This window comes from Glycine max, chromosome 17, assembly GCF_000004515.6.
Source record: "Glycine max cultivar Williams 82 chromosome 17, Glycine_max_v4.0, whole genome shotgun sequence".
Taxonomy (NCBI): Eukaryota; Viridiplantae; Streptophyta; class Magnoliopsida; order Fabales; family Fabaceae; genus Glycine; species Glycine max.
Window position 1 is genome coordinate 917,320 of NC_038253.2, and position 14,074 is coordinate 931,393.

The 14,074-nt window shown below is 33.4% G+C and overlaps 3 protein-coding genes across 3 annotated transcripts; all 3 read left to right on the top strand.

The window, feature by feature from the left end:
• Positions 1-273: 273 nt before the first annotated feature.
• LOC100799838 (S-type anion channel SLAH4) lies at positions 274-2,163 on the top strand. The gene is made up of 2 exons (XM_003549689.5): positions 274-1,414; positions 1,852-2,163. Exons 1-2 carry the CDS (start codon positions 542-544, stop codon positions 2,098-2,100), a joined length of 1,122 nt encoding a protein of 373 aa, XP_003549737.1. The 5' UTR covers positions 274-541; the 3' UTR covers positions 2,101-2,163.
• A 6,513-nt stretch (positions 2,164-8,676) lies between these two features.
• LOC100808550 (probable F-box protein At4g22030) lies at positions 8,677-10,173 on the top strand. The gene has a single exon (XM_014769485.3). It carries the CDS (start codon positions 8,765-8,767, stop codon positions 10,034-10,036), a length of 1,272 nt encoding a protein of 423 aa, XP_014624971.1. The 5' UTR covers positions 8,677-8,764; the 3' UTR covers positions 10,037-10,173.
• A 1,780-nt stretch (positions 10,174-11,953) lies between these two features.
• On the top strand, positions 11,954-13,488 carry LOC100809088 (probable F-box protein At4g22030). Its single transcript, XM_014769489.3, is given in 2 exon segments — positions 11,954-13,220; positions 13,222-13,488. Coding segments are annotated over 2 exon segments (1,233 nt in total). The 5' UTR covers positions 11,954-12,038; the 3' UTR covers positions 13,273-13,488.
• Positions 13,489-14,074: the final 586 nt, after the last annotated feature.

Below are 14,074 nucleotides of genomic sequence, written 5' to 3' on the forward strand. Positions count from 1 at the left end.
GTTTATATTTTTCAATACTTTGGTGTTTCCTCTCAATCTACTTCAATTATTCGAATATTTAAGATCGATCTAACTCTGCAATGCATATCTTTCAATTTACTCTTTCCTTTCGTTTATTTCCCTCCAACCTTTAAATAGTATGTTATTGTTGGTATTCATGTTAAAAAGGTGAGTTAAAAGAAAAGTTTTACTAAATTAATAGCCAACGTGATGACTTTTCATGTCTTCCGTAAGAAGCCATTGTAAAAATAATAAGACTCTTTTAAAGTAAGTAAATAAACATTAATCATTGGTCGAAATATTTAAAGTACTATAACATAACTAACGACCCACTAAAATTTAATCTATATTGTAGCCTTCCTTACTTTAATTTTTTTTTTCTTCATTCTAAAATCAATCTATCCTATCGAAAGCCACTCCAGATTAGGAAAACCTTCTACTTTGCACTATATAAATCCCTGGGGCTGCTGGAGCCAAAAAATGAGTGAGACATCATTAATTCCAAAATCACACTCCTATATATCTTCCTATAGCAATATATATGATGGGTGACACTGAGATCAAGCCATCAGTTGAAGTAGTCGTATGTGCTTCCATGAACAATAATAATAGCGCAAACAACCACACCCTCCCAACCGACATCACCAAGCCATCACAATTACCAATCTTGACCAGGCTCCATGCTGGTTACTTTTTCATATGCCTTTCCTTTGGAGCACAAGCTTTGCTCTGGAAGAGTTTGAGTAAACACAACAAGGACTCACAAAGTCTCTGGCATGGATTCAACTTGATGCCTTCCATTGCATTTCTACTTCTTTGGTGTGTGTCACTGCTGACTGCCACTAGTTTGTCTTTACTTTACGTGCTCAAGTGCATCTTTCACTTGGAAATGGTGAAGGAGGAATTCTCACATCATGTTGGAGTGAACTGCATGTATGCTCCTTGGATTTCTTGGCTTCTCATGCTTCAATCAGCACCCACCATCCTTCATTCAACTTCTTGCTACCAAGTTCTTTGCTTGGCCTTTTCGTTTGTAATATTGCTGCTTGACATAAAACTATATGGACAATGGTTCACAACTAAAAAGAGGTTCCTGTCAGTTGTGGCAAACCCTACTAGCCAGGTGTCGGTTATAGGGAACTTGGTGTCTGCTCAAGTTGTTGCAGAAATTGGTTGGAAAGAGAGTGCAGTTTTAATGTTCTCACTCGGATTGGTATATTATCTAATTATATTTGTAACGCTGTATCAGCGTCTGACAAGTGGCAGCCAGTTCCCCACAGTGCTAAGGCCAACTTACTTGTTGTTTTTTGCTGCACCAAGCATAGCAAGTCTAGCCTGGAAATCCATCACAGGTGCTTTTGTCACCCCATCAAAGATGCTCCTCTTTCTGTCTTTATTCCTGTTTATGTCTCAGGTACCTACGTTCTTTTCTGATTCTAAATTAATTACTTCATAATGCGTTTAATTTCTATTTTTAATTTTCTTAAAAAATAAATTAAGGAAACAGATGTTTACACTAAATTCATGTCTTACCTTATCACTCCATATAATTCACACCCCAGTTAGGACCACAAAACAAAACAATAGAAAGAGAGAACAAAATTTCCAACTTGTTTCTATTTTTTATTTTTAAAGCACTTGTTTTAGAAATAATTTTTAAAATTTAATAGATTTTAGATGGACAATTATTAATTATTAAATACTAAATAGTATGAAATTATAAAAAAAAAACTTTTATATAAAATAAAAAAGTTAGAAGGAAATCAATATGTAAGATCATTAACTTCTCGATCGGTTTTTTGGTTTGTTTGTTTGTTTTAATCTGTTTCATTTGAACATTGTTGAATACAGGCTTGCAGGCCAGCCATGTTCAAGAAATCCATGAAGAGGTTAAACGTTACATGGTGGGCGTATTCATTCCCTTTAACCTTCCTTGGACTAGCTTGTGCTGAATATGCTCAAGAGGTGGAAAGTGGCATGGCCTCTTGGTTAATGCTGGTTATATGTATGGTCTCCGTGCTGGTTTTTATTGCTTTGATGATCATCACTGTACTCAAAATTGAGAGGCTGTTCCATAAAAATGCTCCGATTATGACTTGAAAATGAAATGTCATTCAACTCAAAATTGAGTGGCTGAAAATAAAATGCTCCATTATAGCTGCACTTCTCTCTTGTTCACTTTGTTTGCTTTCAAAAGGAAAAGAAAAAGAGAGAAATTGTAAAGAAAGAATGAGTAAACAGAAAATAATAAAAGATGAATAAAATTTTTAGTTGTTATATATATATAAGAGAAATATTTCCATAAAAAATATAAAAGAGATATAAAGGAAAGTAAGGAAGAACAAGTAATATTTTGTTATAAAGACAAATATTTCCTTGGTTAAAACATTGTTTAACTAAAAACTAAAATTTTCATTTTTGCACTCACTATTTTATATTAAATTTTAGTAATACTTTTTTAAAAAATTAATTAGTTTCCTTTTAAATTTTTAGTCATGAACAAAATTTTATCGTACTTTAGTAAGAATATTAAGTGACATATAACAAGGGTAAAAATGAAAATGAAATTTATCCCGCTGCTCCCATGTTATTTCTTTTCTCTCTTTCGTTTCTCTGTTTACTTTTTTGGGAGGGAAAAGTTCCGTTTCTCTGATTATCCATACCAAAGAAGATACGTGAAAAATGGTGCTTCCTCTCACGGCTTTATCTTTCTTTACAATTTCTCATGTTCCAAAAAGAAAGTGGTGGACTAGTGTGTCAAATCTTAAGTGGTGAAGCAAAAGGAGAAGTTATCTATACGCTTAAAAAATATATTAGAACTATATGCTTATTTTCACTAAAAAAGAACAATATTTCGTGGACATTAATGGTAGTCTACACATTTAGTGAAGAAGCTAAGAAATAAAAGGAGAAAATTGTTAGAGGATTCACTCTGACACCCTCTACTTTCATATATATATATATATATATAAATAAATAAATAAAGTATATAAAAAATTAGTAAATAAATTCACCTGGATAAAATATTTATATTTACTTTATTATTATCGATTAAAACTTATTAAAAATATATTCAGCTCAAGATAAGACCGTCAAAATTTATAAAAATATTTTGTTAAATCAGTGAGGTAAAATAAAATAGACTAACATCATGCAATTAACATAAAAACTTATGCCCCAACATCACATTCTATCAGGGCATTGTGTTCCGAGATCCTTCAATACAAGGTTCCTTAAAGCGATTCACCTAGTCATTTGCTCCTTCAAACACAAAGTTCAAGATCATCACAAAATCCAAACACAAATAACACACAGGGAGTGAGTTATCACATTTCTAACTAATGGAGAGGAACAAGATATACATATCATATAAACAAAATAAAACTTACTTAAACATAACTTACGTAATTCCACCACTTTGTCATTCAAAATTCACTTTTCAATCATCAATTACAATATACATGAATCACACACTCCGATCAAGACATAATAACACATCAATTTCATAATAAACAATTAGCAAGCGCATGAGACGGTTATGCTAAGACTCAAGCCTATATATGCAATGTGGTATTATGTCAGTGGAAAACTACCCTGGGACGCTTAGGAGTACATGACAAGACACACCACACAATGAGTATGTCAGATCACTCTCACTAAGTAAAATCATAGGGAGACCAGTCAGGATCACAGTGTTTTGCGAGAATACTCCAATCATATAGGATCAACATATATTTAAAGGAGCACTCAAATCGGGTGACCCCCAAGGCCTACACTCCAAAGAGTCCATCAGGGTCTCTCCCTCCTGATTCAGGTCCAGCCCCTAAAATCATTTTAGCACACAGGCTCTATCTATGAACTGTAAAAACACACAACTCCTCAATTGTAATCAAAATAGTTTTAACTCGTCGACTTTTAAGGGTCTTAGCATTAACCCGTCGTCCTTAAAAGGACTTAACATTAACTCGTCGTCCAAAAAGAGACTTAGCATTAACTCGTCGCCCTAAAAGGGACTTAGCATTAACTCGTCACCCTAAAAAGGACTTAGCATTAACTCGTCATCCTAAAAGGAACTTAGCATTAACTCGTCGTCCTTAAAGGGACTTATAGTCGTGTGATTGTACAATTCATAGTTCACAACTCAATGCACACAACATCTCAATCACATGCATACTCAGTTTATCACATACACTTGATCTCAATCACAATGGTATAATTTCAATAACAATACTATAATCTCAAAGCAACATGTTTTTCCACAATTCATCACATCTTTCATTCATAGACATTGTTCATGAATTATACAATATTCATGACTTCACACTCGTGTTTTGAAACACGTTTAACACATTGCGTTACAATTTAACACTGATTCCTAAATAGAAGACCTGCAATTTCTCTTTAACACTGCGCATTAACACTTTTCTCAATATCAACACTGGTCAGGTTATTGTATAATTCATAGCTCACAACATAATTATTGTCACATAAGTGTTAAACACAAACACTTATTTGCAACCAAATATCATTCCCACAATTTAACATCTCAGAACTCATACACATCACACAATAATCATATTTGCAAGACACAAAACATATATATATATAGTAAATGAAGCTATATTATTTTTAATCAAAAGAGTTTTTATAATAATTAATTTAATGTTACATCAAAAGAAATTATCACTAGACATTAACCTTACAACTTTATTTAATTTATTATTTTAGTATTACAATAAATATATATACAAAACATGTTGATCATCGTCGTGTAAAAATATAGAATAAGATAACAATTCATATAAAATAAGTCATTAAAAATAATACTATTTAGAATATAATTCACATTAATAAATAAAAGCTCAATTTTTTAAGGGTTCACACTCAACACAAGAACACATTAATTTCACAATAATTTTTCATTGGGACATCAACTGGTTCATCAAACATATATAATTCACAGTTATAATTATAAGGATAAAATAAAAATTATAGAAACACCCCAAAACTCATTCTAATTGATACTCTAAGGATCCCTACACATGTTCTCACCCCTACACATGTTCTCACTAATCCCCAATTGTGAATAATTCATCCCTTACCTCTAAGCAGACTCACGTGTCTTCCAAAAGTGATAGCGGCATCTCTAGCAATTTTCTGAGATTCCTCAATTTTTTTCTCTGATTGCTATGATAGAGTTCCCAAACGTTAGAAAAAAAGAGAAGAGATTGAAGCCTCGATTTTGTATTGTCTTCGTGCAATGCATCTTTCTTCGTCCAAAGATATTATTTTGCAAATCCCAAGGGTGGAGTCGTGAGGAAATGAATTTCTAACCACATATCAAAATTTTACTACAATCCAACGGTTAACGAATTCGAGATTGTAGTATTACTGAGATAGTTTTTGGGTTTCTGCGAAAAAATAAATGACTACGATGCGAAGGGTATTTTTCTCTCAGCTCATACATGATTTCAAAATTCCCAATGGTAAGAATTCTCAGAATTGGGTTGTGAACCTGGTATTTAAATTTCACGGCGATCCGCGGTGAATGAGTCCAATATCGTTGTTTTTCTGAGACATGTTTGGTGATCTGCGGGAAAAAGAAAGAGTTTTGGGAGAAGAGGGAAGAACGAAAATGAAAAAAAAAAAGAGAAGGCATCCTGGGTGTAAAAACTAACCTAACATAGTTATTTATATTTAAGGTATTCAACTTATTATTTACTCTATTTATTTATTTTTATAATTTTATAAAAGCAAACTATATTTTATTCTTTATCAAATGAATAAATAAAATACACTCTTTATTTTCTCTAAAATCATTATTTTAATAAAGTTATATCTTCTTATTTATTTAATTATAAAAAAAAATCATTATTTTTTAAAACTCTATTTATTTATAATTAACCATTCTTTTTAAATTAGCTTACGAAAAAATGAAATGTTACCGTCACCAATTGTCTATATATGCGCCTCCCGTCAACAATCCTAACAAAATTCAGAAATTGTTGGTAATCATCATCATCTTCACTCGATTGGTGCCTTAGGAGCATCAAATGCTTGATCAAAACTTATGAATTTAGCATAATACTTGATCTCTTTCCTTTAATTCACTAGGCATATAGACCTAACAAACATCTATCCTATAAGAATTTAAGTATATTTGGTAATCTTCATCCACATGTGACAATTAGCCTCCAAATTATGTTGAGATTTCATTGGGCCACCAATCTGTTTTTTTCACTGACCTTGTAGCATTTTCACAATGGTTGTGCTTCGAACGTTCATTTGAACTTCTCATCTCTTCCATCATTTTTTCCCTTTTATAATCTTTAGCGTTAGGACCTTTCCAATTTTCATTCATACGATCGAGAATCACCCAAGTTATATAATCTTGACCACACATGGTCAATTTTTGTTTAACTAGAAGAATTAATGTCCTCCTTTGAAATAGGAATACCCAAAGGTTTATGAACTGAACATAACTCGCCGGTTCAGTGTGACACATTAGCATCACTTGTTTTTTTTTATAAAAATGAATCGATCATTGACACTGAAAATACCTAATGTCACTGACATAGGCACACAGGATGCTAAACAAAGTGTTACAGTAGGCATAACATATGAAGATCGAGCACGCACGCTCAAAGCTAACAAGATAGCAATCTTGGAAATACAAACCCAAAGAACATAAACATATAAAATACACATTCTCTTTTTTTTTTTTTTGTGAACAAAAATACGCATTCTCTTATTACAAATAAATCTAGAAAGAGCTATGAGTTTTTCTTAAAATTTTTCTTTCTTTTGAATTTGCACATTTTCTGCAGCAACATTGATTAAAATGGCCTAAATGGCTAAATCCAACCTTTGGTTGTTAGATCTAGTTGCAATATGGGAAAGGGATAAATGTGATGTGATGGGTAGGGAATGGTGAAAAAGAAAATAGAAAAAAATATCTTCATTTGTGTTTTTTCTTGTTGAGAAGAAATGTTACTACATTAGCAATTGTTATCTCTTTTATCAACTTTCTTATCTTTCTTACCTTCCCATCTTTCAACGTCACATCATATATGGTTAACGAATATGACTTGAAAAACTTGTCATTTAGTAACAAAAAGTTGGCAGCCAATTGTATAGCAATCACATACTGCATCTATTGCTAAATCATTAATACCAATAACCAAAATTTGATTGGTGCGGAAAGCTAAACATTAGCAATTAACGGTATTATATCGTCATTTGTATTTTTTCTTTTAGTAAAAAAATATGTTACTAAATTAGAAAATATTATATAACTTTAAATTTGTTCAAATATACTCTAACAGATGCAACTTATTAAAATATTCTTTTAAAAAGCACACATCGTGCCACTCATACTTATTTTCTAAAAAAGGAATATTTTAGCAATTTACAACTTAATTAAATTTTTTTAAAATATTTTAAACTACTTGTTAAAATATTTTCTAAAAATTCGAGATAATATTGAATTACATTTACCTCACAAAATAGTGAATCGCAATTTCACTACAAAAAGACATTTATATTTAATAAGAACCACACCTCCCCTGAAAAGAATGCATATAGATATTGATCGAGAAATATAAATTATAAATTAAGACCAAAATTATACACATAGATAGGAAAGATTAAAAATTAATTAATAATCGCATGATCACCTAAAAAAAAGTTATGTGTATTTTTTTATTTTTATGATTTGAATACAATCTAAAGTGATTCTTATTTTATAATTATATCATCATCCGATATGCTTTCTTATAATATCTTTAACAGGATTCTTAAGTTCAAAAACTTCTATTCATCCTATCTATTTTTGCTTAAAAGTTTTCTAAGTTGAAGGTTGGATTTTAAGAGAAGAATACTTTTTTTTTCAAAGTTTTTTTTTTTTACAAGTAAAATTTAAAAACTCAAATTGAATTCTTATATTCTATGTGACGCCATAAAACCCACAAAAATTCATTAAAAAACCAAAATAGATTCTTCTATTAAATATGTTCTTATATTTATATATCTTGTGTTTGTGGGCATCTACACACTTGTGTATGTTTGAGTGTGAATATGTGTAATGTAGATGGGTGTGCATTAATTAATTAATGATTGTATTAATTAAAATTATATTTTGTAAAAAAATTAAAAAATTATAATATAAAACATGGTGTAAGTGGAACACCAAAACCCTCCGTGTGTGTCTATCTATCTATATATATATATAAAATCTTAGATCAAATTAATGCTGCTCCCTAACATTTAGTTGAGTATGAGTTACTCAGTGGTGTTTTTTTTAAGCTTTTGACTAAGACGAAATTACCGTTTGATTAACTAAAGACACATGGAATTGTTGAAAATGATTGAGACCAAATAACTGACCTACTGCGTGTCCTGTTGAATTAAATATAGCACAGTTTGACATTTCTGGGCGTACGATATGACATGGCAATATACCACATTGATGGCTTTACTGCGTCTCACATTGAAAGGGTTGAAATTTTGAAACTTACATAGTCTGAGACTCAGAGCTGGAAAGGGTCCGCCAACAGAACAAGGCCAAGTCTAATCTTAAACTTCTTATAAATATTTTTCGTTGTAGAATAGTCAATATTTTACTTTCCGTTTCTCTCTCTATATATACGCCCACCCTACCCTTAACTAATTCTCATTCTCATTTCCAATCTCTTCCAACCCCCAATTCGATCTCCTCACCAATTAACAAAACACCCAAAGAGCATAGAAATCCTCCATTAATCTCATGGCTTCCTTTCAAACCACAGCTATATTCTCCTCTTCCTTTTCTTCTTCTCCAGGAAAAGTCAACGCCTCTATCCATGTCCCTAACCCTCCCCGAGTGACTTATCCTGTTCCAAAAGTACCAACAAGAAAGTTGCAAATTGAGGAATTTAATGGATCGCCGGTAGACTCAACCCCATTAGAGAAGAATGGCATCACCACACACATATATGAAGGTTTATTCAGCCCTGGCAAGAAATCTAATAAGGCCACTACTGTTCAACTCTATTCAATTCTGGAGGCAGTAGCTGACAGAATTGAAATGCACAGAAACATTGGCGAACAAAGAAACAACTGGAACACCCTTCTTCTAAACTCCATCAACATGATCACTCTCACTGCAACAGCCATGGCCGGTGTTGCTGCAGCCACCAGTGGTGACACTGAGCCGCTTTTGGCCATGAAACTATCATCCACACTCTTGTTTTCTGCGGCCACTGGGATGTCACTTATCATGAACAAAATTCAGCCCTCACAACTCGCTGAGGAGCAACGCAATGCTACAAGGTTGTTTAAACAGCTTCATAGCCAAATCCAAACCATAATCGCTCTTGGAAATCCAACCGAAGAAGATGTGAAGGGTTCGATGGAGAAGGTGTTGGCACTTGATAGAGCTTACCCTCTTCCCTTGTTGGGAGCTATGCTTGACAAGTTTCCCGCAAAATATAAACCTGCTGTTTGGTGGCCTTCATCTCATCAGTTCCAAAGAAGAAGTAAAACACAAGAGAGCAACAATGGATGGAGTGAAGATCTAGAAATGGAAATGAGGGAAGTGATTGAAGTGGTAAAGAATAAAGACTTAGAGGACTATGATAGGCTTGGGAACATAGCGTTGAAGCTAAACAAGACTTTGGCTATTGCAGGGCCATTACTGAGTGGCATTGCAGCAGTGGGGTCTTCATTTGTGGGTAATGGATCGTGGGCAGCATTGGTGCCTCTCATGGCTGGCTCATTGGCTTCAGCAGTTAATGCTTTTGAACATGGTGGCCAAATAGGCATGGTCTTTGAAATGTACAGAAACTGTGGGGGATTCTTCACGCTTTTGGAACAGACTATTCAAGCCACACTTGAAGAGAAAAACTTGGACAACAGAGAAAACGGTCAAGTATTTGAAATGAAGGTGGCAATGAAGTTGGGAAGAAGCGTTTCGGAGCTGAGACGACTTGCCTCAAAATCTGCTTCATGTCGTATGGAAGGAATTGCCGTAGATGAATTCTCCAGCAAGCTTTTCTAATTAAGACAACATTTCATCACCACCGATGCAATATTCTTTTATTCTTTTTTTTTTTTTTGTTACATATATTCTTTATTAATTGTATAGTCCTCTGACGTAGAAGAACTGTATATATATCTGTAGGTACATTCATGCAATTTACTCAATGATCGATATTTACTTCTCACAATTTTTCTTTTCTTATATTACGAAGATTACACGATCCAGATTTTTATTTTAATTTGAAAGATTGCCCTTGATGGAGATGGAAGATTATATGCCTCTATGCATGTGTGTCTAAAAAAGTATATCATTTTAAATTATACATATCTTGTAAAAGAATAACTAAATGAGTACTCAATAGATCATTTAAACAGATTTTTTCTCTACTCGTTTGTTAATGGAGCAAGAACAATTATATCAATACTGTGTGTGTGGTACTCGGAGATATTAAGTACATATATTTTTATGAGAAAAATGCTCATACATTGTTAGTTGTTAGTGTAAAGAGAATTTACACATGCAACCAATCACGGTTCTACAAATTACCACATCATTTTAATATTGTTTTAATTAAATAAAACTTAATTAAAAACAGTAAAAACAAGAAAACTTTCCAGCTTCTCTACTTTGCAGCCTGCAGTTACCTTTGCCCTAATTCGCTAGACAATTCATTTGTGAATTCAGATTATTCTTGTATAATTAATCTTGCTACCCGTAGGCAAAATCTTCACAAGACTTGAATTTGAACTCCAATAATAGAATGTCAATAACTTCAAAATGGATCGCCCATTGTGACATCAAAAGATTTTTCTGATTTTTACTTTCCCTCGGTATGAAAAATTGGATCTGCCACTTTTAAACTTCCCGATCATGTCTACAAAGATATTTGCCCACCACACACAGAATATGACGGAATGGGTCTTGGAGGTAGAGGCGCCAATGTAACTCGAGAAGTTGCAACACAAGAGAACGATAAATATGGCGAGCAACCTAATAGAACCAACCGCGGATTCAGGTTCAAGTGTGTGGGAACAGTTGCTCCCACAATACTTTTTTTTTTACTTGAATATACTTGCTATATTTTATTTTTGTCTTCATAAAAATAATGATATTGTCTCATGAAATATTTTTTAAATGAATGTAAAAAACTGCAAAAGACAAAAGAGAGCATAAATTGGTAATAATTTTATTATTTTATCTTTTTTAAATTTTAACAATACTAATGATAAAAAAATCAAACAATTAAAATCATAAAATATGGTGTAATTTTATTATTTTATTATTTATTTAATTGAAACATTACTTGAATGCTCCTTTCTAAAACATGGTGTAAGTAACACACATACATAAAAGGATGTATCAAGTTACTTTTCATTCTGGCGATACATACACCAAACACATACCTCCATATATATTATGACTTTTTTTTAGTGAGTTTCATTTTTATATATTTGATTAAACAAATTAGCTCAAATGCTACTCCCTAATATTTAATTGAGTTACTTTCCAATCAAAAAATAAATAAAATTGAGTTACTCAGCCAGTTTTTTTTTTTTTAAAAAAAAAAAGAAGATAAAAGCTTTGATCAAGACAAAATTATTGACGGTTATAAATCAAATTAGTGAAAGAAGTGGAGAAACAGTAAACGAAAGAAACAAGATTATCCGCCTATGTTGAATTAAGTACGTACAAGAGAGTTTGACGTTCCCATATTGATGGCGTTAATGGCTTTACTTGGTCGCACAAGGCCTAGATGTTGAAATTTGGAACTTAAGAAAGTCTTAGAGCTGGAAAGGGTCCCCCAAGGCCAAGTCTATTTTATAAATATTTTTGGTTGTAGAATAGTCAACATTTTCCTTCCCTGACTTGTTCCTTTCCCATTCCCTATATAAACGCCCACCACCCTAGCTACCCTTCATTCTCATTCTCATATCTTTCAAATCCCTTCCAGCCCCCGATTTGATCTCCTCACCACAAAACACACAAAGACTAGAGAGACCCTTCAGTTAATTAATCTCTCATGGCTTCTTTACAAACCACATCTTCCTTTTCCTCTTCTCTAAGAAAATTCAACGCCTCTATCCATCTCCCTAAACCTTCACGAGTGACTTATTCTGTTCCTAAAGTACCAACAAGAAAGCTGCTCGTTGAGGAATTTAATGCTTCTATACAAACAAGCCCATTAAAAAAGAATGCGGTCACCACTCATATACACCCAGATTTATTCAGCCCTAGCAGTAGCAAGAAATCTAATAAGGCCATTGTTCAACTCTACGCAGTTCTAGATGAAGTAGCTGACAGAATTGAAATGCACAGAAACATTGGCGAACAAAGAAACAACTGGAACTCCCTTCTTCTAAACTCCATCAACATGATCACTCTCACTGCCACAGCCATGACCGGTGTTGCTGCAGCCACCAGTGGTGACACTGAGCCGCTTTTGGCCATGAAACTATCATCCACACTCTTGTTTTCTGCGGCCACTGGAATGTCACTTATCATTAACAAAATTCAGCCATCACAACTCGCTGAAGAGCAACGCAATGCTACAAGGTTGTTTAAGCAGCTTCATACCCAAATTCAAACCATAATCGCACTGGGAAATCCAACAGAAGAAGATGTGAAGAGTTCAATGGAGAAGGTCTTAGCACTTGACAGTGCTTATCCACTTCCCTTGTTGGGAGCCATGCTTGACAAATTTCCCGAAAAATATGAACCTGCTGTTTGGTGGCCTTCATCTCATCAGTTCCAAAGAAGAAGTAAAACACAAGAGAGTAACAATGGATGGAGTGAAGATCTAGAAATGGAAATGAGGGAAGTGATTGAAGTGGTAAAGAATAAAGACTTAGAGGATTATGAGAGGCTTGGGAACATAGCTTTGAAGGTAAACAAGAGTTTGGCGATTGCAGGGCCTCTATTGAGTGGCATTGCAGCAGTGGGGTCTTCATTTGTTGGTAATGGATCGTGGGCAGCATTAGTACCTCTCGTTGCTGGCTCATTGGCTTCAGCAGTTAATGCTTTTGAGCATGGTGGCCAAGTAGGTATGGTCTTTGAAATGTACAGAAACTGTGGCGGATTCTTCACGCTTTTGGAACAGACTATTCAAGCCACACTTGAAGAGAAAAACTTGGACAAAAGAGAAAATGGTCAAGTGTTCGAAATGAAGGTAGCAATGAAGTTGGGAAGAAGCGTTTCGGAGTTGAGACGACTTGCCTCAAAATCTGCTTCCTGTCGCATGGAAGGAATTGCCGTAGATGAATTCGCCAGCAAGCTTTTTTAATTAGGACAACATTTCATCACGAATTACACGCAATATTCTTTTATTCTTTATTTTTTTTTGTTACATATTCTTTACTAATTGTATAGTCCTCTGACACAGCTTTATTACATACTGTACATATATTTGTACGTACGTTCATGTAACTGACTCAATGATCGATATTTACTTCTCACCATTTTTCTTGTCTTAACACGAAGATTTTTATTTATTTGGTTGCATATTTTTATTTAAATTTGAAAGTTTGCCTTTTAATATGGAGATGGAAATTATATGTTTCTATAATATATGCTTGTGTGTAAGGAATTCAGCTGCGAATGAAAGAGATAGAGCTCATGCATGTCACGACTTATAACAAGAAAAAAAGGCCTCACCGCCCTCACCAGGAGTAATCAATAAAATTTGGCTACAATAATTTCTGTCCGCCCAATGCCCATACAATAATTTATCTCATATGGCATGAACTGTAATTTGTGTAATATTCTGCATTTCATAAACGTTAGTAATGCAGATCGACCTTGGTGCATGAATGAACATGTTCGGCAAGAGTAGAGAATTAATCCGGGCATTAATGCATTAATTAATTTCATCCACTAGGTTTGCATTCCGTATTATTATTCATTTTCAGCCACTTGGTTTGCATTTCAGCCACTTGGGTCATAAAAGAAGTGAAAAGGAAAGCAAGATGAGAAACATAAGTAAGTGTTTATTATGTATTATTTATTTAAAATACATAAATTCAAAAATATCTCTATCTTTAATTAGTTTCTTGTATAATT

Coding starts and splice junctions, on each gene's coding strand:
- LOC100799838 (XM_003549689.5), top strand. CDS start 542: ATGATGGGTGACACTGAGATCAAGCCATCAGTTGAAGTAGTCGTATGT. Junction 1,415..1,851: donor TATTCCTGTTTATGTCTCAG/GTACCTACGTTC, acceptor TGTTGAATACAG/GCTTGCAGGCCAGCCATGTT.
- LOC100808550 (XM_014769485.3), top strand. CDS start 8,765: ATGGCTTCCTTTCAAACCACAGCTATATTCTCCTCTTCCTTTTCTTCT.